Genomic DNA, 22,539 nt, shown 5'->3' with positions numbered 1-22,539 from the left:
CTTTGACTTCAGGTAGCGAATGTCAATCAATCCATCATTCCAAAAACGAATATGGATATCTAGTTGCTTTTTCATCTGCCCATTAGTAGTTTCATCTAACAAGATGGCATAAAATGTAGAAGTGTTCCTAATCTTTGTAACAAGATCTTCATGAAAGAAAGAACCAAGTCCATGTGAGACTACATATGACACTTTACTTCAGTTAAGTTTCACATCCCTTGCAACATCACTGTCGGCGAACATTTTTTGAAATGCTTCAGCTATCTTATCACATGATCTAAAAGATAAATTGTCTTGTGCAACTTTCATGACCCATATAGCTTCTGCTTTTGTAACTTTGTCCTGGTGTGAAAGAGTCCATTTTTGGGATGCTCCAGAGGTTGATGCTTGTGACAAATATACCCCACCTGACCCAATTTTCAGCTTTGACTGTCCAGATGCAATTGCAGTTTTAGCCACTCTAATATGCTTTGTTCCTTTAGCATGTCTTTGCAGTTGATAAACACCACCATTGCTAATATCAATGTCTTTCTTGCATAATGCACAATGAGCTTCCTGGTCTGATTTCTTTTGTACCCACTGGCTAAGCGCATGCCCATTCTTGTCCACACTATTCATCCAATTTTCATTAAATTTTGTTGTATGCCGTAGCATTTTGATGAATTAATAATATGTTCTCTTGCTTGCAAAACAGATTCTACAGCTACACCTGTAAGCAGGAAAGCAAATAGGTTAAGGAATTGTATATACATGTGTATGCCAAGCAACAATCCAATATACATGTATCATGAAAGGGGAAAAAAACACCTTATATGCAAGTTAAATTGTTGTGAATGTTAACATTACATGCACCAGCATTACCAGTATTCCAAATAAGTACCTCAAATGGTGCATCTTTTAATAGCCATTTATAAATACGCAATCACAATATGGTGTTGTCTTACACTTTCAGCATTAAAAAACCATCACAGACACAGTGAACATGATGATGAAGAGAAAGAAATGTGTTATTTTATAATAACCATGATATCCATCAATTATTTATATTTATTACCACAGCAGAAAGATTGAAAGTGTATTAAATGACACCTAAAAAAATGCTCCAGAGGCCAGGGGTGCAAAACCCTATCAAATTTTTAGGCTTAACAATGCTAAAAAATCTGCTGTCGCCATTACAATTTTTAAAGGTCTGACAAAAATGTGGGAAATGTGGGATTTTTTTCAAAAATGTGGGAAATGTGGGACCACTGGGCACCCTGTATATTGGGACTCAAGCTCCTCTTACCACACCCCCTTCCCCTTCCGTATCCCTTGCCCCCCCCCCCACTCTCTCTTAAGTCAAGGAGAGATTTGGAGACTATCTTTTTCTTTCTTCACACATTATCTCGTTTATCATAAAGTACCTTTAAGATCATGCAAATGCTTTGTCTACTGTTTGGCAGATCTACATAAAGAGAGTCACCAGATGACGACACGCTTTGCACTGAAAAAGGCGACATCACGATAACGGATTGTCTCTAGCCTATCACAAGCACTTTGGATCAGCCAGCAGCACAGAAGTGGTGCAGGTTCACGTGCAACGGTGTGTAGCATGGACACCGTGGAACTGAGGGGCACACACCGTGGGACCTCCAAACGTGATCATGGCCCAGCAATTTGTTTTCCTTTCAAAAAGTCAGTCGTTTCATGAAAAAGAAGAACAACTGAGCTTTTTGTTCTCAAGGGACCAAGGAAACATCATTATTTTGCTTTGTTGTGCTTTGAGAGAAAGAAGTTATTTATTTTTGTGCTTTGATTACGGAATTCCAAATGAAGCATTATATTCCAAACGACATGTGTGGCTCTGAAATGCTTTAAATTTTATGCATCCAAATATTGTTTGTCGTCATCTTGTGTTCTTCTGACATTTAAAAGCATTTTTAGGGAAAATTGCAACATTTATGCCAGAAGTATATTGTTTGTCGGTTTTCTCTACGATGATACATAAAGCACAATGTGTCTATTCCACAAAAACAAGCTTGTTGTTTGAAGTGCTTGCTACGTGGGTTCCTGGATGTGAACACCATAAGTAGCATTAAGAGCAATGGATGGGAAACATACCATTGTATTTACTTCCTTCCTGAAACTGCATCGGCAGCTGTGAAACTCCACAACATACGGAGCACGGAACGTGCACACCAACATCAATTGGCGCATGATGAGAACTCGTCGGATTACTGAGTTCAACGGGCGTCCTTTTTATCCAACCATGTGGTTGCGACTGACGTGCCATTGCGGTGGTGATAGTTTGGCGTAAGATCTAAAGCAAACAATCTGAAGACAAAGTTGTCAGTGTTTGGCAAGATTTATTGAGAACACAAACCTTCGCACAGACGTAGTACAAGGTACAAGGGAGAGTGTAAAAGGAGGATGGGTGGGGATGAGTTTCAGGACAGGAATGATAGGTAGAGGAAGGAGGCGGAGAAGAATAAAAGGGTTTATATTGCACTCGGACCAGGCGCAAACAGACCAAGAGCTACATACATGGAGTTCAAATTGCAAAGCAATGCGCATGACACACAACCCAACGTTAAATTACAGTAACCCCGTATACACAATATCGTGGCTCGAAGGACGAGAATCCGTACATTGCTGTGAGCACCTCACACGTCATCTCGAGGCCAAAGGGACTTCACGCTGTGCCGGCAATCTGCAGTGGCCACAGGAGCCCTTAAATTATGAGCAACGGACGCATGCAAGTAGAAAGAGGGGGACGGTCATTTCACTTACAGTGCCCATTGGCTTCAGAATCTGCTTCACATCTCCAGTGTTACAATCTGCTTTAGGTACGGAGGTCATGGGTATGGAGAGTATACTCACGTGCAGTCACGGCTGCTCTTTACAAGACTTGAGGAGATTTTGGCCACTGCACCAACCCCAAAACCTCCACAACAAAATGTACACAAAATCCTATTTACAGGAATGAGCAGTGGCCCTCCGTGTCCTATTGTTACACTTTGCAAGTCGTAAACCATCGGAGTTGATGCTGAAATTTCAACAATTCCCAGTGGTTAACAGATCTGGGAGAAGGTGCGGGAGGGGTCTTCTTAACTTATGTATAGCAATTGATGCTGTTTCAGTGACCTGAAACGGCAGCTAGGAATAACTGAATGAGCCGCCAATCATCGTTTACAAAAGCAATGCAACAACTCCGCGGCAATTCAAGCACCCAAATAACTATCTGGACCACGAAGAAAAGGTTTCTTAACACTCAAACGAGGAAACAATTGACAATCAACCAAGCCCAAAATAGTCGAGAAACAGAGTTGAGTTTCCCATTGGAAACGTGCAAAATATTTGATCCTTATTGGCGCAAACGGCAACTGCTCAAAACCAACCAGGAACTTCTTGGCCTATCACTTTCTACAGGAAGTTTTGTTTTTTTTTAAATGTGGAAATAAATTGAATCGCTGGAGAGTCAGAGCATGAAAAAGATCAATTCCAAAGAAAAGAATAGATAAATGATGAAAGGAAAGATTTAAAGTGATAAAAAATAACCTGCCGAGCAGAGAACAGATGCCAACAAAGTTGGCTTTGCAGAGTTGGCCTTTGTCTGTGGTTGGTACGTGACGGTTGCTTTGGAAAGTTGCGCACCAGACGCATGGTGTTGCCGGACCGAGACCGACAATCAGAATGTGTGGGCATTACGACACACACCACATCCGAGTGCAAACTCTTCACCCGTCGGAGGGTGTACCACGTGCAGTGGACATTCGGTGCCCTCTAACTGTCTCGCTTTTGGACCTGGGGAGATGTATATTGGGGAAAGGAGACAACATTCACAAAAAGGCACAGCAGGTGCAAGCAAACAATAAATAAGAAAGAAGGGCCGATACCACACGAAGAAAAATAAAAAATAGGACCACTGGACCTGCACCTTATCTGGACCCTATCCTAATGTTGTAACCCAAATTTGGTAGAATTTTGATTGAAGGGTGTGGAGAAAAAGATTTTTGAAGAAATTTACACTATTTTACACTATGAAGAATTACTTTACACACTAAATTTACACTATGAAGAAAGTCATTCCGATCAAGTGATCGGAATAACCGGCAATTTAACATCCCTACCCTGGTCTAATGTTGTAACCCAAATTTAGTAGCATTCTGACTGGTGGATCAGTGGAAGATTGTGGAAGGAATTTATGGGACCACCATTTTGACACACTTCCGGTCATGCGAGCGGTAAGGCCTCCGCAATTTAACGGCAGAATCCCGTCCTAATGTAACCGAAATTTGGTAGCATTCTGACTGGTGGGTCTGGCGAAGAAGATTTTTGAAGAAATTTACTGTCGGCCATTTTGACCTACTTCAAGTCATGTGACTGGAACAAACTTTGCAATTCCTGTAAAGGAATTCAGGAGAGTCAGTCAGTAAATGTAAATGATGAGTCAGTCAGTCAGAATGTAAAGTCAGGAGAGGAATGTTGCTGCAAAATTTCAGCCGGATCGGCCCAGGGGTTTGGCGGACGGATGGACGGCGCGCGATGACAATACCCTATCTGGAATGTAAATTCCAGGTCAGCTAAACATACCTACTGATTAAAAACAGAGCTCATTGGGTTTACTATGTTTGACTGACCATTGCCAAGTGATGTCTTCATGGGACTGTCTCAAGGTCTCCACATGTCCTGTGATGTCGAAGCACCAAACTGAAAACGCGACTTTCAAAATGACGTATGAATGCTAAATGAGGCGTTTTGCGCATGTGCTGTTTGTGTTTACACTGATTCGGTTCAGCTCGACGGGCACTTTTAACCTGCCGTTGCTCGCGCGAAATGTACAATTCAAATCGTCTTTAAACATAATTGTCAGCATGTAAATGAAAGAGTGGCAATTTCAAAATGGTTAACCACAATTGTTCTGTTCCTTAATGCAAATCGGACACATGCAGATACAGGAAATACGAGAAATATCCATGGATGAGGGGAGTCTGGTTCCTATCATTTTCTGGTAATACAATTAGCTAGCGTGGCAGCCGTAGTTAACACACGCCCACACACACATTTCTCCGTTCACCAATTGATGTTAAAAAAAATCTGGTATAATCACTTGTGGCCCTGGAACCAAATAAAAAAATATATATTTATGTCACACACAGCCAACACAACTCCCAACCTCACCCCCCCCCCCCCACAATCCTACTCCCAAACATTATTAATAGTAAATATCATAATTTAAAACCTAACCTGTACATTGACAAGTCCTAGATATGACCTTCCTATCCGTGGTAAGACGCATGAAGGATTGGTAAGAACATGCCATCTACAAACCTTCGGCCTTGAGTGGCCCAAATTTGTCGGGAGTTTTTGTAACAATATATCAACTTTTTGGACGAGTTGATCAGGAAGTTCTCCAACTGTTTTGTTGTGCAGGGGCACACTCCTTTCTCACAGGTATGCATACAAATACTTTCGGCTTCTTAAAAGTTGTTTTTTGTCGTTTCATTCTACAATCCTTATTTGGGAGGCAGGAAACATGTCCAGGCTGTCCCGATGAACTTCGTTCCTTGAGGTTTCTGCGCATGCACACCGAGCAATTTGGGGTGGACTCTCATTTCAAAAGTGCCGTATTAAGAGTACCAAGGCTTATAGAGGCGTTTTTACGTTTAAAATACCCTTTAAAGGGACATGGAATCCTACTGGATAATGTAAAAGGTGTAAAGCTTGAACCAGTGGAATGATTTTAAAACCATTCGTTCTAACGTTTATTCCTGCTCGGTGAGAGTTCAAAGTGTTTCCTTCATTTTATTCCTACGTATTCTACATTGGTAGATACGGTTATACGGTTGATCAGGCAATCACTTGCAATGAAAACCAGAGCTGTGAACATCAATAGCAGATGATGGGATGTTCCATTTTTTGAGGAACGTGAAATTAGAGGAGGCTAAAGATTCACCTGCAGGGCAGTGAGGGAGTTCATCCTTTGGAATGCTCGTCATTCTCTGGAAGTCATCATGGCAGGGATTACAGAAGTGTGTCGTGCCAAAGCAGAAGAACACGGCCACGGAGCAGCAGTAACGGCACTTGTACTCCAGGAAGTCTGTACCATGCTTGGGGCACATCTTGGAAAAAAGGAGGAAGGAATTTCGGGGAACAATTTTGAGATAAATGGGTAAGTAAACAAAAAGATGAGAGACAGACAGACAGAGAGAGACAGACAGAGAGAGAGACAGACAGAGAGACAGACAGACAGAGAGAGAGACAGACAGAGAGACAGACAGACAGACAGAGAGACAGACAGAGAGACAGACAGAGAGACAGACAGAGAGACAGACAGAGAGACAGACAGAGAGAGAGACAGACAGACAGATACGGAGAGAGAGACAGATACAGACAGAGAGACAGACAGAGAGACAGATACAGACAGAGAGAGAGAGAGAGAGAGAGAGAGAGAGAGAGAGAGAGAGAGAGAGAGAGAGAGAGAGAGAGGGAGAGAGAGAGAGAGAGAGACACAGAGAGATACAATGTTACTATTGCATTTCTCAACTCAGCCCGGTAATACGTTTCCACAAACCATGTGCTCTGCCCTCTCCTCCAAATCCAAGTCATTCAAGACAACACTCAGCCTGAACTTAAAGAATGATCTGGTTGATGTTGCTTGACGATGCCTTTAAATTGTTTTTTTTTAATAGGGCCCAAGGTTCAAGGAGGAACTGTCACACAAATCACGTGCACACAGACACATTGGACAACACCGGACTCAACTTCAGACAAACAGCCTGTGACCTTGGGGGAAGTGACGCAACTTCTCTGAGCACTCTGGGTGCTGGTTCCATTTTGCGACATCACTTTTCTCTCCCTAATCAGTGGGGCTATTGATGGAAAATCTCCTCTCTCCATATGCCACAACATTTGGTTTCAAAACTCTAAAGTTGCTCAGGATTGAGAAGGCAGAGCATTGTAGAGTTTGCAATCGATGTTTTTCCCACCAAGTGCAAGATGAAATACCAACCTAATGCATGGTTTCAGTATTACAGCATCGACCTAAACTACCAGGTTGTACCCAAACTCAAGTGATACACGTGTAGAGAAAGGTGAGACAGTCTCAAGTGCTACAAAACATAGCAAGATGGTCTTTTAGGATTTCCTGGAGTAAGTTATGGATGTGAGGCACCAATCTGAAACAGAGTAAACTGCCGTCAGTCCAGCAACCTCATGGTTGACAGCAAATGCCCCTTTGCAGAGGTAAACTAAAATGCACTCAATGGAGGTGCTGACTCACGTCGTTGTTTTCTCCTCGCGCAATGCCGCCACAGAGGGTGCAAACCTATACTGCCGCCTGGCCATGGCGAGTAAATGTAGTCCCAGACTAATTATTTGTCCTTGTGATGTCAAAGTTGAACTTGTCCGAGACGTTCACATGATGAAGCTGTGTGCCAAATTTGGTGATTCTAGCTGTTCTCGTCGTCCCATTATTCTCCTGACAGACAAACTGACAGATGGGATGATTGCAATATGCGCCTGGCCTACAGCCATGGCACAAGTGATGAAGGGGAGTTATTTAAATTACTGTATAAGACAAGCCTGAGATGTTATCTCACAGCAAAGACAAGACAAGCCAACACGCACAACATAAGCGAAGCATCAGTAAACTCTCCAAACCATATTTACAACAACAAAATGCTACTGTTGCAGAAATTCATTGCACCAATGAGGTTTTGGTAAATCTGGTTCGACAACACCATGACACACTTAACCTTTTCATTTTCACAGTACCTCCTGTGGCTATATCAGATTATACAATATGCTAATTTGGCTCCACACCCTCAAAAAACAACAATACCATTCCTGCACTCCTTCAAAATATTTTTAAAGTACTTCCTTCTGTGTGATATGAAATGAGGTACAACTTGCAGTTCATAGAATTCTAAAGCCTCATTACTGCCTGTGAGCTTTATCACCTGATACTTCCCTGCTGAGTTATTACAGCTACTTCACACAAGGCGATGCAGTTTCGGACAGACCGAGTAAAGGCAGTTTGGATTGTAAAAAAGAGAAAACGCCAGAAGATGCTCAGATTCAACAAAAATGCAAGCTTCATGGGGATTTGGAAATAATCTTCAGGTTTGAAAAACGCACCTGGGCCCGCGAAACATCCGAGCAGGCTCCGCAAATCAGCTCGCTTGGATCAAAGTCATCTCCATGAGCGGCCTCCACATCACAGCGTGCCTCACCGCCAAAATATGCCTAGGCACAAGAACCATGGGTGAATCAGAGGAAGGGAAGAGCAAAGGAATTGTAGCTTTTCCTTAGCAGGGACAAGGGACTCATGGAGAAAGTGGACTACAAAATCAGAATGTGCAAATTACATCGGGTGTGGTAGGTAACTTAATAACCGGACATTTTCTCTCCTCACCTTCTGGCACTTAAAACAGACGTAATAAGCATAACGATTCATGGCATAGCCAGCAGGGTCATTGTGGAAGCGAGCTCCTGGTGTGGCAATGGCCTCACTCTGGTGCAAGCCTTCATATTCGAGGCGCATTAGGGCTTTCCGCCGTACGTCGTCATACAGGGCACCGATAGGTGCGAGCAGCTCCCGCAGGGTTGAGTGGCTCATTTTGCTCTGATTGGAAGAGGTTGGAGAATGAGTCAATTTCTATCACCTTTATCCAAAAAAACATGTTCAATTACACAAACAAGGCTAGAATCACTCACATGGCACACCGGCATGACAGTGTCACCTGATCTTCATGAACACGTGCTATGTTCTTGTCATTGTGGAAAAAGCCACTCGAGGAAAGCAATGCACGCAAAGAGATGCCGTGCGGTTTAGTACCCACATCATCAGAGAGAGTAAATTAATTTTATAAACATTAAGATTTCTTTTTCTGAACATTAACCTTCACTGCAGAAATGAAGAATTCACATTCATACAAATTTCAAACCTACCTTTGCTACTTTGTAATTTGGTCATTGTGAAATGTAATGAAAATGCTGCGATTTCCGGCTCAGCGAGTTTTTACCGGACGGACGTCAGTGAAAAAATAACTAGCATCCGTTGAAGACAAAGTCTTCGATATCCCCCGCCATAGTAAATGAGGATTAACAAACATATTCCCTAAGCGTGTGCAATATGTATGTGAAGTTTCCCCTCGATCTGTCCAGCCGTTCTGGAGAAGAAGATGTTTGAAGGTTTTAGGGTAAATTCAATATGGCCACCAAACCATGTGACCTATCAATTAGAAATTAACAAACTTCTGAAAGGATGTCTTGGGGAAAGTGTATGTGAAATTTTGCCTCAATCTGTCCAGCCGTTCTGGAGAAGAAGATTTTTTAAAATTTATTAACTTTCAATCCAAGATGGCTGACGAACCATGTGACCTATGACATCATAAATTTACATTCTGCCTCCAATCCTCCAGTGGAATACGTGTGTGAAGTTTCGTGTTAATCGGATGAGGTGTGTTTTTCTATCCAAGATGGCCGCCAAACCATGTGACTTGTGACGTCATAATTTTTACTATGTATGCAGACATGATGGAAGATGATAGTTGCAAATTTTCGCTTCGTTAGGTTATGTGATTCCAGAGAAAACATTATTTAATATTTTCTTGAATCCAACATGGCTGCCAAACCATGTGACCTATCAATTAGAAAATATCAAAAGGCACCAGTTCACCACTTGCTTGATATGTGTACCAAATTTCGTAAATATATCTTGAGGGGATTTGTAGTTAAGCTCCGGAAACGAAATGTGACGGACGGACGGAACCCATTTCTATATCCCCAGCCAACTTCGTTGGTTGGCGGGGGATAAAAATTAAAAAGATCTGGTGGCCAAGTGCAGAACAGTAGACTGTGATTTGGAATGATCTGGCAGATTGCACAGAAGAATAGATTCAAGGGTGGGTCACCATTCTTCAGGCGCCATGCACCGAATTGCCAGCGTCGTGTTCATTGTGCTTTACCTGCGCAAAGAAAGCTGTTGGTGGTTCGTCACATGGAGGAATTCCCAATATATCCATTGCTATGAACAACAGATCTGAAATGTTGAAGAAGTTGGGAGCAAGGCATGAGCGTCCGTCTGGATTTCCTAACATTGTTTGTGTTCCACCATAATGGATCAGAATGCACGACGTTAGATATGCCAGGGCTAAGCAGCAAGCAATGAACACGACTTGTTCCAAGGTTGTGCGACCCTTGGATGTGCTGAGCAGTTTGATCGGTGTGATGGAACGGGGGGGGGGGGGGGGGGAGACCATTAGAGTATGACCATTCATTGTGACAACGCATGAGTGAAGCAAGACACACTATGTTTGAAAATAATCTGAAACAGAAGGTCTCTGACTTCGTCACACCCAAATCCCACGCTAGTCAACGTCGGCCTTCCTGACGTATTTATTTATCGTTATGTGCAGCGACCCCAAAAAAAACCCATATTCAGAATAGGTCGATATATTCACAGCTGATTGGGCAATATATGGTGGTGTAGCCCAAGCAGTTTGTATGGTGTATAAAATAACAGCGATAATGCAATAATTTGGCAGCGGTGGAGGGAGTGAACCCAACAATACGTGACCAAATGTCAGGAGGTGCATTGTTGATGCTTGCTGGTTAGTTGCCTACCTTTTGCACGTATCGGTGTGCTTCAAGATGAAACAAGACATGAAAGACTTTATGCCAAGACCAATGACCAAAGCGGCTTACCGGGTTCTAGGTGTCATCATATCTACTCTTATAAACGATCAAATCCACAAACTGCTCATCGGAACACAGAACAAGCAAGGCAAACGATTGCAATTTAGAAGCTGAGATGTACCATATTCTGTGTTACAGGGCATTGGTTCTGCCAAAGCAGTTTCTCGGCCTGGCATCATGCTGGGCAGCTTGCCATCCCTCTCCCAGCAGTGGTTCGGGCACAAATTTGGAATTTGGCTCACCTATACTCTTCACGAAGGACACCGTTGGATCTTTAACATCCTCAAAATAATGTCGGCATATGGGGCACCCAGTTTATCGTCCATCTGAGGGACGGCGCACACATTGCTGAATCACCCTGCCTGTGAAACACCGGGATGACAGTTTAGAGTTGGCTCAGGAAATTAACTCAGGATTGGACAGCTTAGAGGCGAGTGTGCATACCTCCAAGGCCATCCAATCAGCCCGTGAGCATATTAATAATTACTATAAGTGGAGTACCCGCCCTCAGGGCAATCTTGTTCCAAGCATGCAACACATTCCGACACGTACCTTTATCTGGGAGCTGTTTCAGCAACATACCGCTGCATCGATTTCTCCCCCCCCAAAAAACCCCGGGTTAGCAAAAACAAAACACGCCGAGTGCTTATGTGCAAATATAATACATCGGGGGTATATAGCTTGGATAATTCCAATGTCACTGGCCAATAGGCCGACACCAGAGACCTGAAGGCTCAGGCCTGCAAGCCTGAGGCCAATATGTACTGTCGCCTTCACAAGGTCCATGATGCTTATCAGTTCCAACCTTTCGATATTTGATGATCATTTTAACAACTGCTTAAATTGTTCCACACTGAACAGAAAACTTGTGAAGGGGGGGGGGGGAAGGGGCATGGAGATTGTGAATATGACACTTCTAAAGATGTGTTACTCATTAGGCTCACCATAGTTTCAAAATAGCGGACATAGAATTTTTTTTTTCAGGTTAAAATTATTGGTGGTGACAGGCCAGCTGTCCAACCAATGGGTATAGAGCAGACATACAAATACCTCCTCCATTATATATATATATATATATATATATATATATATATATATATATATATATATATATATATATATATATATATATTATACACACACACACACATACATCGATTACTTTGCGGCTTGAAGGATTGTATTGCTTTGTCCAAAAAATGTTCATTTACACAAACAAGGCTATAACCATTCAACTCTTCAAAGCCATCTACATATTACATAGGAAAATGCACATGCATTTCATTTTGATCTTCCTACAATCCTTTCATGTCGATCAAACATTCACTTCCACTCTTCTCCGATATTCCTCAACAAACCTTTCTTCCCCATTCTCCACGTTTTGTTTTGTTTTGTTAACTCAAACTCCCCCTCCCTCCCTCCACTACTTCCTGCCCACAAATTGATATCAATTTGTAAGACATGTCTTGGAGTAAGGAGTAAGTTGAAAGATATTCTCAGTTGACACATTCCCACATTGAAAGGTTTTTTTGTAAATGAGCGATGATTAATCTAAACAGTGAAGAAGTTACCTTCACCAAACATCGTTTCTGCAAATGGGTTGGCAAGGATTAACGACCTTTCACTGCAGTAACACCAAACGTCGATCTCGTCGAGCCAATTCGTGTCACGAGAAAGGGCATATTTTGATCAGATATAATGCAGAGGAAGCTCCATTTAAATGCTCAACTTGTTGAAGGAAATAATTTTCATGAACAATAAAAATAGATCAAGATGACAAAAATATGCAGAAGAGAGAAAAATGCAATGAGATGGACGATTAAGTTAATGTCTACGATTTATTCCTGAGCAAATCATAAAGAGCAAAGGGTAAAAGCAGTTGCGAGCGAATAAGATGAAGGTGAGGGTGATTAAAGTGAGATAATAAAAAGAAGAGGTGTGCAAACGCATTGGGACTGACAAATGACCGCTGAAGCCACACCTTGCAGATCGGGCAGAGCAGGAAGCCAAAGGTGATACGTGGTCCAAGCCATCGGTTCTCAAGCACGCGGCGACAGCAGTGCAAGTGAAACACGTGACTGCACTGGAGCTGTGACAGACATTTGGTGCAAGACATCATTGTTGTCGGACCTTGAGCAGAAAATCAGTACAAATCTCGACCAAAAAGTACTTTTGTAACAATTGCAGTTTTGTGTACAAGTACTCGCAAAAATAAATAAACATACAAATAAATAAATACCCAATCACAAACACAAAGATGGAATATGTGCCACAGAGACTTTAGTTCAGGAGAGGATGAGAGCACAATGTGACTACGATGTCACAGGTTGGCTTTACTCCACAGTTCCATGGGCTGCTCATCCTCAATCACAGTTACCTGGATGGCTGGAGCAGCAGAAAGTGCTTCTGTAAAGCAGATCATGCACATGTCGTCCGCATCCTGCTTTAACCCACTGGCATCCTTTCCGCACCCGTGCAGACAGGGCAGGCAAGATGACTCGCTTTTGACACCGCCACAGGGGTGCCCACAGGCGTGAGTCCGCATGCAGGCCGTGTGAGCATACTCCTGCCGGAACAGACAAGTGTGGCAGAAAACGTTGCACAAGTTTGTTGTGTATTTTAAGATAGGACGAGGGTCATTAACGAGCTATATTAATGTTACAAAGTAGGGTAGTGACCATCACACCATAAACTGCATCTTCACATCATGTCCACAAAGATGGTCATGAGGATGAGGAATGCGAGATTCATTCCGAGAACCGAGCTCCAAGCAAAGGCAGCAATTTACTGCTTGTTATCTCAGTCACCGAAGGTGGACGGAGGTTATATTTTCACCCCTGTTTGTCTGTCTGTCAGTTTGTCTGTTTGGGAGCACGATATCTCAAAAAGTTATGGACGGATTTGGAATAAACTTTGCGGACAGGTTGGGAGTGTGACGAGGATGAATCGATTGGATTTCGGTGAAGATCCAGATACGGACACGAGAATTTTTGAAGTGATTCTTCGCCATTGAATGATATTACAAACACGATATCTCAAATAGTTGTGGACGGATTCAGAGAAACGATGCAGATGAGTGGGTTCGGTGACACGAACAAGCCGATTAGATTTTGGTTTGCATCCGGATGCAGATCTGGCCTATCAGTGGGAAACAAAATGTAAACGGTTCAGCCTGGTGGAGGTATGTGCTCCATCCAGTGCTGTTCTAGTATATATATATATATATATATATATATATATATATATATATATATATATATATATATATATATATATATATATATATATATATATATATATATATATATACATATATATATATATATATATATATATATATATATATATATTGTTGCGGTTCTGGAAACCGCATCCCTCTAACTCCAATAGCAGCCAACATACAGTGGTCCCCAGTCAGTTATTTCATTAATGTACGTTCAGATAGTCCCTTCCTTCTTGTCTTGTGGGTCGAACAGACAGTGCGTTTGTTGTGTAAATCTCATAGCTCGGTCAGATTAAACCTCTGAACTTCATTCTCACTCTTTTTCGCTATTCCTGAGTTAAATCCAAGCAAGGGGTCCTCATGAGGCCAGCAGGTGCTATGCTCGGATACCCATCAGTAAAACCTCGGATATCCATTGGTAAAAACGACCACGTGCACAATGGCGGACCCTTCACGTAAGAATGCGTCCTCACAGAAGACTAAGGGCAGCAGTAGAAACCAACAAAAAACACCAGCGCTGCACGGAGTACGTGCCCCACAGCGTCGATCCTCACCCAATGTGCAGGCGATCAGAGGCATAATCAACACACCAAATGCCAACAACATGCAGTATGCACACGGCACACTCTTCTTCAATCCAAACCTCCATTTATAAATATATCTGTCCCCTTTTCAATCCGAATCTCCATATAATAATTATATCCAATCCTTTTCGTCAATTCTCTGACACAGATTAGGGTTGCACCGTGCATCCCACCACCTCTGATAACCGCGAACCCCATGCTCAATGGCGGGCGTACCCGTGCACTGACCACGTGTACAATGGCGGATTCACGCGCAGCCCGTGATACTTTGTCGTCGTACAGAACGGACATGAATAACACACATCTTTGGTCGGGTCTGCGCATTGGGTTACAATAACGTCTTACCGTCGGTTTTTGCTCAACACGACGGCCACAAACATCTCCCGCGGAAGGCAGACATCCTCCCGCACCTCCGCCTCGATGCACCTGCTGCCAGGCAGAGGCATGCTGTGCGGCCGGATCGCTCGGGCCGCATGGCGCACCACGAAGCAGGCACATTTACCGGCGCCAACCACAGGTCGCCGGGGCATGGCATGGGGTTCGGTGCAAGGTGATTCATATCATGGGGTTCGGTGCAAGGCGCTTCAAATGGGGTTCGGTGCAGGGCGATTCGTGTCACGGTGTTCGGAGCGAGACGATTCCGCAGCTTGGAACCATCTGGTCGGAAGTAAAGTTGAGCCACTTCTGGTCATGGCGGCCGGCCCGTGTGCTGGCCAGGGACCAATCAGAGCGCCCGATTCGGATGACGACACATCGCTTCGGGTCGTCACCCCCGCCCGCACCATGGGATCTATAAAAGGATGAGTCGCGGAGCCACTAGTGTGTCGTTCCTGCTTGTCGTTTCTGCTCGTCGTTCCTGTCTTCATTCCTGTCGGCTTGTTCTGTCTGGCTTGAGATTGACAGTCCGCCCTGCTTTACCAATTCGCTTGCTGAGTCCACCTTCTTCACCACCTCACCACCCTTCTCTGCCTTTCTTTACCAATTCGCCTGCTGACTCCGCCTTCTTCACCACCTCGCCACCCTTCACCAATTTGACTGCTGACTCTGCCTTCTTCACCACCTCACCACCCTTCTCCACCCTTCACCAATTCGCCTGCTGACTCTGCCTTCATCACCACCTCACCGCACTTCTTTACCAATTCACGTGCTGACTCCGCCTTCTTCACCACCTCGCCACCCTTCTCCGCCCATTTGCTTCGGGCTCTGCTTCTCTCTCCACCCATTGGCTTCTGACTCCACCCAAGTCCCTCCCTTCACGCCCGAAGGTCGCGTCTCATTCTCTGGACCGGCGCTAGCTGCACGAAGTGCCACAGAGCAAGAGATGACACGCCAGCTGTCAGGGAGGTATCTCCAAGCGGAGCATCCCCCCCCCCACCCCCCAACACGTATTGGTGGCGCGTTCGGGCAATCGTGCAAAGTATTGAGAGACCGTTAGCCTCAAAACCTCTCTTTTTTCTCTTCATTAACTCCTCTTCATCGGTGTGTGTGTGTGTGTGTGTGTGTGTGTGTGTGTGTGTGTGTGTGTGTGTGTGTGTGTGTGTGTGTGTGTGTGTGTGTGTGTGTGTGTGTGTGTGTACTGGCGCCTGTCCTCATTTAAGTTAAGATTGTACAATAATTATATTGGGATAACTCTGCTCTGTGTCTGCTTTTGTAAGTTGCTTGTATATTGCCACACCTTTCACTTTTCTTCCTATTCCTGCTACACACAACAATAAACAACATTCACTGTGCCACATATCTTTCCTCGCCTGCTTGTTAATAAATCCTTTGTAGAAATGTTCCCAGCTCGTTTTTGCCTGTTCTTTCATTGACCCAGCATGGTCTGTATCCTAAATTAGCCAGGACTTTATTCCCAACGATCTGTTCCTTTTAGCCGGTATGTCCTTGGCAGTGTCACTCGGCTGCATCTGATCCGGTAAAGTGATCCGGTTCGGACAAGGCGTCCCGAGGGTGTGTCCTCCGGTAATCAGGTCACGTGATTAATTAGATAACCCGATTAACCCATTGACGGGAGGACCCTAGGTCACGTGGTTGAGTTATTGGCGTTCCCGGTCGGTTGGCGACCCATCGCGTCACGGAATTATCTGTGTGCGACGGCCTGCAATTCCGGGGAGTCTGGTGGGATCCCGAGATAGCTCCCCCCCCCCCCCCCAGTGGTCTTCTCACCCAACCCCGGCCCGCAACAATATATTCACTTTGAGGACCCAAGTAAACGAGAACACTTAGTAGTACAAAATACCAGTTGATTAATGATCAGAATTCAAGCCATTTCACATAAGTAGTGGGGATGGGAGGGGGGGGGGACGACGACGAACTACAACTGAAAAAACGTATCTAAAGAACAGATCAAATTATGGGGTGGGCTGGGAGCTGGAATTAGTGATAGATAGCTAGACTTAGGAAATGCAGCGATGAAACAGATGTGACAGACATAGGGAGAAGTTTCCACATATAGATGGAAGTGAAATGGAACAAAGGAATGAATGAACGTGAGCAGCAAGAATGTATGTACTTTATGGGACAGTTCAATATTTCCATGAACAACTGATTTTCATGAACTGTTCATGAATAAGCACCCACTAGAACGTAGATATCGAGAGGCAGGCAGGAAAAAAAGAGGTTAAGATCCAAAGAAAATGAAGCAATTATTCACTCACTTTGCACTCAGGATCCGTGCAGATACTGCCCACCGCCGAGAGCTCCGTATTGCCGCGTGAGCCGCAGAAGCGACAAGCTTCGGTGAGTCCTCCTGAAACCGTCTTTCCACCTGAATGATTTGTATAAGTGGTGGAAATGAGGTAAAGGGAGTGAGAGTTGGGTAAAGGACGATGGAGGGTATTGCGAGTGAAAAATGTTCTCGTTTTTAGATCTTTAAATACACAGATGGAAAAACGTTAAGCACAGTCTGTATTTTCCTGGATCAGAACAATAACCAAAATAATTCCACAGAAACCATAACGTTTATCAAAACTACAACTGTATATTGATAAGGTATGCAAGTTTGACAAATGATGAGACAAATTCAGAGATTTTGAGGATATTAAATCAAAGATGAGGATGCTTACAATGGCACTGGTTTTTTTTTTTGGTTTTTTTTGTATACCTTGTCGAGGCTCGTATGAGAGCTAACACACAACACACAGCAAGGGGGGCATGAGACAAGAGGGGTGGGAGTGGGAAGGACAAAACAGTGGGGAACAGAGACATTAGGAGATCTGTGGAAGGGAGAGGGATGGGACAGGGAACATAGGGAATACAAGATGGACATTACAGGGACTTTCAGAAAGGAAAGCAGGGAAATTGAAGGAGGTGGGCTTGGGGTGGATTAACGGGGGTAGAAAAGATCGAGGATTTGGATGGGGGATGATAAGAGGTGGTGGTGAACAGCTGATTCACCACCACCTGGTACGCATGCAGGAGAAATTGACCATCAGGCCAATGGATATTCCTCCAGAATGCAAGATTCTCGTGTTGACCGGCCTATCGCCATGCCAAGTGGGCTGCTTTGTGTTCTCGGGTGAGAAGAGGGCGTCTTATTGGTCTCCTGGCTTTGTAACCTGCAGCACGAACTCGGTTCCGAACAATTCTCGTGCGTAACTTCTGAGGGAGATTCCATTCATGTCGTAACTGTGCTTGTGGCAAAAGGCATACGTCTGACAAGCCTGATCAAAGCTGCATCGTCTCTCTTAGAGTTCACCATGGGTCATCCAGATCAATAATCGTCTAACACACCATTGGTTTGTTGATGTTTGCAGATAAACCTACTGATAACAGTCCAATATAGCAAAGTTGATGCCCAATTTCACTCCATGACATCCCCGCATTGTTCCTCCCAATAATTTGCCATCTTTGGGTTTCACCAAATCTTCTCCAGGCCATAGTGATTACGCCAATGGTAACACATTCTGCCAATGGAGGTACGTAACGATATCATATCTTGTCTGAAACCTGACTTAGTGAAAGTGTGTTTTTAAAAATAAGTTGATACCCCTACCATGTTGTACATGCTGGTTGAGAATAAGTGCCATGGTCACATTATGAATGGAAAATACAGGCTGTTCATGGAGGGTCTTAAATTTATGTTTTATAGAAAATATAAATTTGAATCCAAGCACGTGTCGGCGTGGTTAACTTTTTCCATGTGTATACATTTGCATCCAAGGAACCTTACCAGCTTTTGGCACAAGTTTAAGTCTGTTTCGGAAAAATTATAAGTCCAAACGATTGCTTATGTGGAATGGCTGCACAAAAACCAAAAATAACCCCATGGAGGACTGACGGCTATTTCTCCAACAGGTGGGGTGAAAATGAGAGATTACAGGGAAGCAGCCATGGCCCCGCTTCCTGAAGTGGTGCAGTCATGGGAAGCACAACTTAAGTTAACGGCATGGTCCTTATGTTTATGCCTGGTGTTGCACTTTGAATCCAAGGGTCCTGAGTTCAAATCCCGCTCAGCTGTTGAATTAATACCAGGTGGGGTTAACTCGGCCTGTCATCCTTCCAAGGTCGGCAAAATGAGTGCCAGCTTGCTGGTATCCTGTGTCGAAATGGCGACCCGTCCAGCATTGTGCCCAATAGCTAAGAAGACTGCTTAGGCAGCACCAACGCTCTGCACAGAGTATGATCCCAATCTCTTCCTCCTCCCTCCTCCTTATGTTTTATGAAGAGTTTGGTCTGCATCTTGCCGTCAATTTCTGAGATTTTAAAATAAATTACCTGAATTTCAGGCAAAACCCCCTTTTTCAGCCTCTTATAGGGTGGGATCTGGATGGGGAGCACAACCCCACGAGACCTTACTGTTTTGATGTAACGTACCAAATTTGGTCCATATCAGGTCAGGTTAGGTATGGGAGCGTGCGCCGGAGCAGCGCGTCGCTGCGTCCACTTTCCACCAGTACTCCAGGGGCCTCCGTCTGGCCATCCCCCAGGCAGATGCCTGGCCCATCCCCATCTCCTTGAGATGCTGATCAAACTGCTGCCACCACGAGGCACGTGGTCGGCCCATTGGCCTCCTCCACTCACGAGGCTCCCTCGCTGAGAGAATCTGGTGAGCAGGATCAGCATCAGGAAAACGAGCCACATGTCCATACAGCTGCAGCTGATGCTCACGGTCTATACAGGAAACAAATCTCATTTGAGCCTCTCTCAGCAACTGCTCATTGGACACAAAGTCCGACCAGCGAAAGCCAAGGATTCTCCGAAGAGACCTGGTACCAAAGGAATTAAGTCTCCGTCTCAGATCCCTGGTCAGAGTCCAAGTCTCAGGGCCCTGTCACACCTTGACGTTTTAGCCAGCGTATGGCAAGGTATCAAAATGTATGTAAAACACTGGCATATGCTGAACTATTGATGTTTTTTTTCCAGTTTTGGACGTATTCTTAACGAGTTGGACGTATGCATAACGTATTAGTAACGTACACAGAACGTTTCGATAACATATAGATAACTTATACCAACGAATGCTGAGCGTGTTGTCGGCGTTCACAACCTATGCCCAACGATAGTCTAACTTATGCATAGCACGGCAGCGTATCGCCGACAATCACGTGCCGTAGCCTATTAAAAGGCTGCGGCTCGACGATTCAAATCATAACCGCACTAGACATCGAAGTGTCAAGCCGCTGTCACACCTTGACGTTTTAGCCAGCGTATGCCGACGTATGAAAAATTTGCCGAATACGCTGGCACACGTCGAATACGTTATGGGTAAGTTTTGTATACGTTAAGAGCACGCTGAAGCACGCTGGCATACGTCGTAGTACGCCGAGTACGTCGACAAATTTTCAGCATGTTGAAAATTTTTCGACGTACTCGGCATATGACACATGTTCCACATACGCTGGCCATAAGTTGTAGGCACGTTACGCGATCGTTGACACACGTTTCTTGTAAGTTACTCATAAGTCAAAACACGTCGAGGTAATGTTTAGCATCAGTGTTCCAGACTCCCTGGTTTTTTTTTTTTGTTTTTTTTTCTTCGGTATGACGGTGATGTTGACACTTCGATTTCTAGTGCGGTTATGATTTTAATTGTTGAGCGGCAGCCTATTAATTATATTATATTATAACCGCACTAGAAATCGAAGTGTCAACATCACCGTCATACCGAAGGAAAAACAAAAATAAAAAATTTTAAAAACCAGGGAGTCTGGAACACTGATGCTAAACATTACCTCGACGTGTTTTGACTTATGAGTAACTTGCAAGTAACGTGTGTCGACGTGTGTCAACAATCGCGTAACGTGCCTACAACTTATGGCCAGTGTTATGCAGAACGTGTGTCATACGCTGACATACGTCGAAAAATTTCAAGCATGGAAAATTTGTCTCACAGCTCGGTGTACTACGACGTATGCCAGCGTGCTCTTAACGTATACAAAACTTACCCATACGCATTCGACGTGTGCCAGCGTTTTAGACAAATTTTTCATACGTCTTCGGCATACGCTGGCTAAATCGTCAAGGTGTGACAGGGCCTTCACATCCATAGACAAGACTGGAAGCACCAAGGAGCTGAAGACTCGAACTTTCATCCTTCCGCACAAGTACTGGCAGGGCCACACCCCATGGTCCAATGAATCCATGACTCTTCGGGCCTGACCCAGACGTCTGTTGACGTCCAGTAGTTTGTGTCCATATCGGTCAAGTAGTTTGTGAGGAAAATAGGTCAGGTCAGGTATGGGAGCATGTGCCAGAACAGCGCGCCGCTGCGTCCACTTTCCGCCGGTACTCCAGGGGCCTCCGTCTGGCCATCCCCCAGGCAGATGCCAGGCCCATCCCCATCTCCTTGAGATGATGGTCAACATGTTGCAACCATGAGGCACGTGGTCGACCCACTGGCCTCCTCCACTCATGAGACTCCCTTGCTGAGAGAATCTGGTGAGCAGGATCAGAGTCAGGAAAACGAGCCACATGTCCATACAGCCGCAACTGACGCTCACGGACTATGCAGGTAACAAATCTCATCCGAGTCTGTCTCAGCAACCGCTCGTTGGACACAAAATCCGACCAGCGATAGCCAAGGATTCTCCGAAGAGACCTGGTACCAAAGGAATTAAGTCTCCGTCTCAGATCCTTGGTCAGAGTCCAAGTCTCGCACCCATAGAGCAAGACTGGAAGTACCAAGGACCTGAAGACTCGGTCTTTCGTCCTCCCGCACAGGTACCAGCAGCGCCACACCCCATGATCCAGTGAATCCATGACTCCCCAGGCCCGACCCAAACGTCTATTGACCTCTGACTCGCAGCCAGCAGAGACATGAATATCACTGTCAAGGTAAGTGAATCTCTCCACGACCTCAACATCCTCACCACAAACAGACACAGACAGGACAGCAGCATCCAAGATGTCACCGAAAGCCTGGATCTTAGTTTTGACCCAAGAAACCCGTAATCCCAACGGCTCCGACTCCTCATTCAGCACCTCGAGGGCCCCCAAGAGGATGTCTAAAGTCTCCGCAAAGATGACTGCATCATCTGCAAAGTTAAGGTCCGAGATCTTGACATTCCCAAATGACGCACCGCAACTTGATCTCTCCGACATCCTCCCTAGAATCCAGTCCATACAAGTGCTGAAAAGTGTGGGGGCAAGTACACATCCCTGACGAACTCCAGTAACAACTGGAAATAAGTCAGAGATGGTACCACCACACTTCACAGCACTCTCAGTACCAGAGTAGAGTTCAGACATCAGATCGATCAGTTTTGGTGGCACCCCACGAAGACCAAGAATCCTCCAGAGGACATCCCGATTCACTGAATCGAACGCTTTACAGAGATCAACATAGGCTGCAAGCAGCCCCTGCCGAAACTCTCGTCTGCGTTCGGTGAGGACACGAAGTGCAAGGATACGGTCAATCGTTGACCTCTTTGGTGTAAAGCCTGACTGCTCTGGACGCTGGTGCTCAAGCAGATGGTGGCGAACCCTATCGAGAATTATCCAAGCAAAGACCTTGCCCGGCACTGAGAGCAGCGTCACCCCTCGGTAGTTGTTGCAGTCTTGGCGATCACCCTTCCCTTTCCAGAGAGGGACAACAAGGCCCCTCTTCCAGTC

At 44.7% G+C, this 22,539-nt stretch overlaps 2 protein-coding genes across 19 annotated transcripts in view; one reads left to right on the top strand and one right to left on the bottom strand.

Moving 5' to 3' along the window:
- LOC147014537 (alpha-1,3-mannosyl-glycoprotein 4-beta-N-acetylglucosaminyltransferase B-like) overlaps positions 1 to 2,016 on the top strand; it is a 209,970-nt gene extending 207,954 nt beyond the window's left edge. For all 8 annotated transcript variants that reach the window (XM_085852560.1, XM_085852555.1, XM_085852557.1 and 5 more), the window contains one exon: positions 1,443 to 2,016. In XM_085852560.1, the coding sequence (XP_085708686.1) occupies positions 1,443 to 1,469 (27 nt within the window). In that variant the 3' untranslated portion in view covers positions 1,470 to 2,016. The remainder of the gene's footprint in view (positions 1 to 1,442) is intronic.
- A 309-nt stretch (positions 2,017 to 2,325) lies between these two features.
- The window catches only part of MYCBP2 (MYC binding protein 2), a 342,387-nt gene continuing 322,173 nt past the window's right edge, over positions 2,326 to 22,539 (bottom strand). For all 11 annotated transcript variants that reach the window (XM_085852542.1, XM_085852550.1, XM_085852551.1 and 8 more), the window contains 7 exons: positions 17,145 to 17,254; positions 13,058 to 13,246; positions 12,662 to 12,769; positions 8,396 to 8,605; positions 8,119 to 8,226; positions 5,936 to 6,101; positions 2,326 to 3,783 (listed from right to left, as the gene is read on the bottom strand). In XM_085852542.1, coding sequence (XP_085708668.1) covers positions 3,668 to 3,783; positions 5,936 to 6,101; positions 8,119 to 8,226; positions 8,396 to 8,605; positions 12,662 to 12,769; positions 13,058 to 13,246; positions 17,145 to 17,254 — 1,007 coding nt within the window. In that variant the 3' untranslated portion in view covers positions 2,326 to 3,667. The remainder of the gene's footprint in view (positions 3,784 to 5,935; positions 6,102 to 8,118; positions 8,227 to 8,395; positions 8,606 to 12,661; positions 12,770 to 13,057; positions 13,247 to 17,144; positions 17,255 to 22,539) is intronic.

The sequence above is a fragment of the Eptatretus burgeri genome, chromosome 13, assembly GCF_056783735.1.
Source record: "Eptatretus burgeri isolate ZD-2024b chromosome 13, Ebu_testis_v1, whole genome shotgun sequence".
In the NCBI taxonomy this organism is placed as follows: domain Eukaryota; kingdom Metazoa; phylum Chordata; class Myxini; order Myxiniformes; family Myxinidae; genus Eptatretus; species Eptatretus burgeri.
This window is presented reverse-complemented; position numbering and strand designations above follow the sequence as displayed.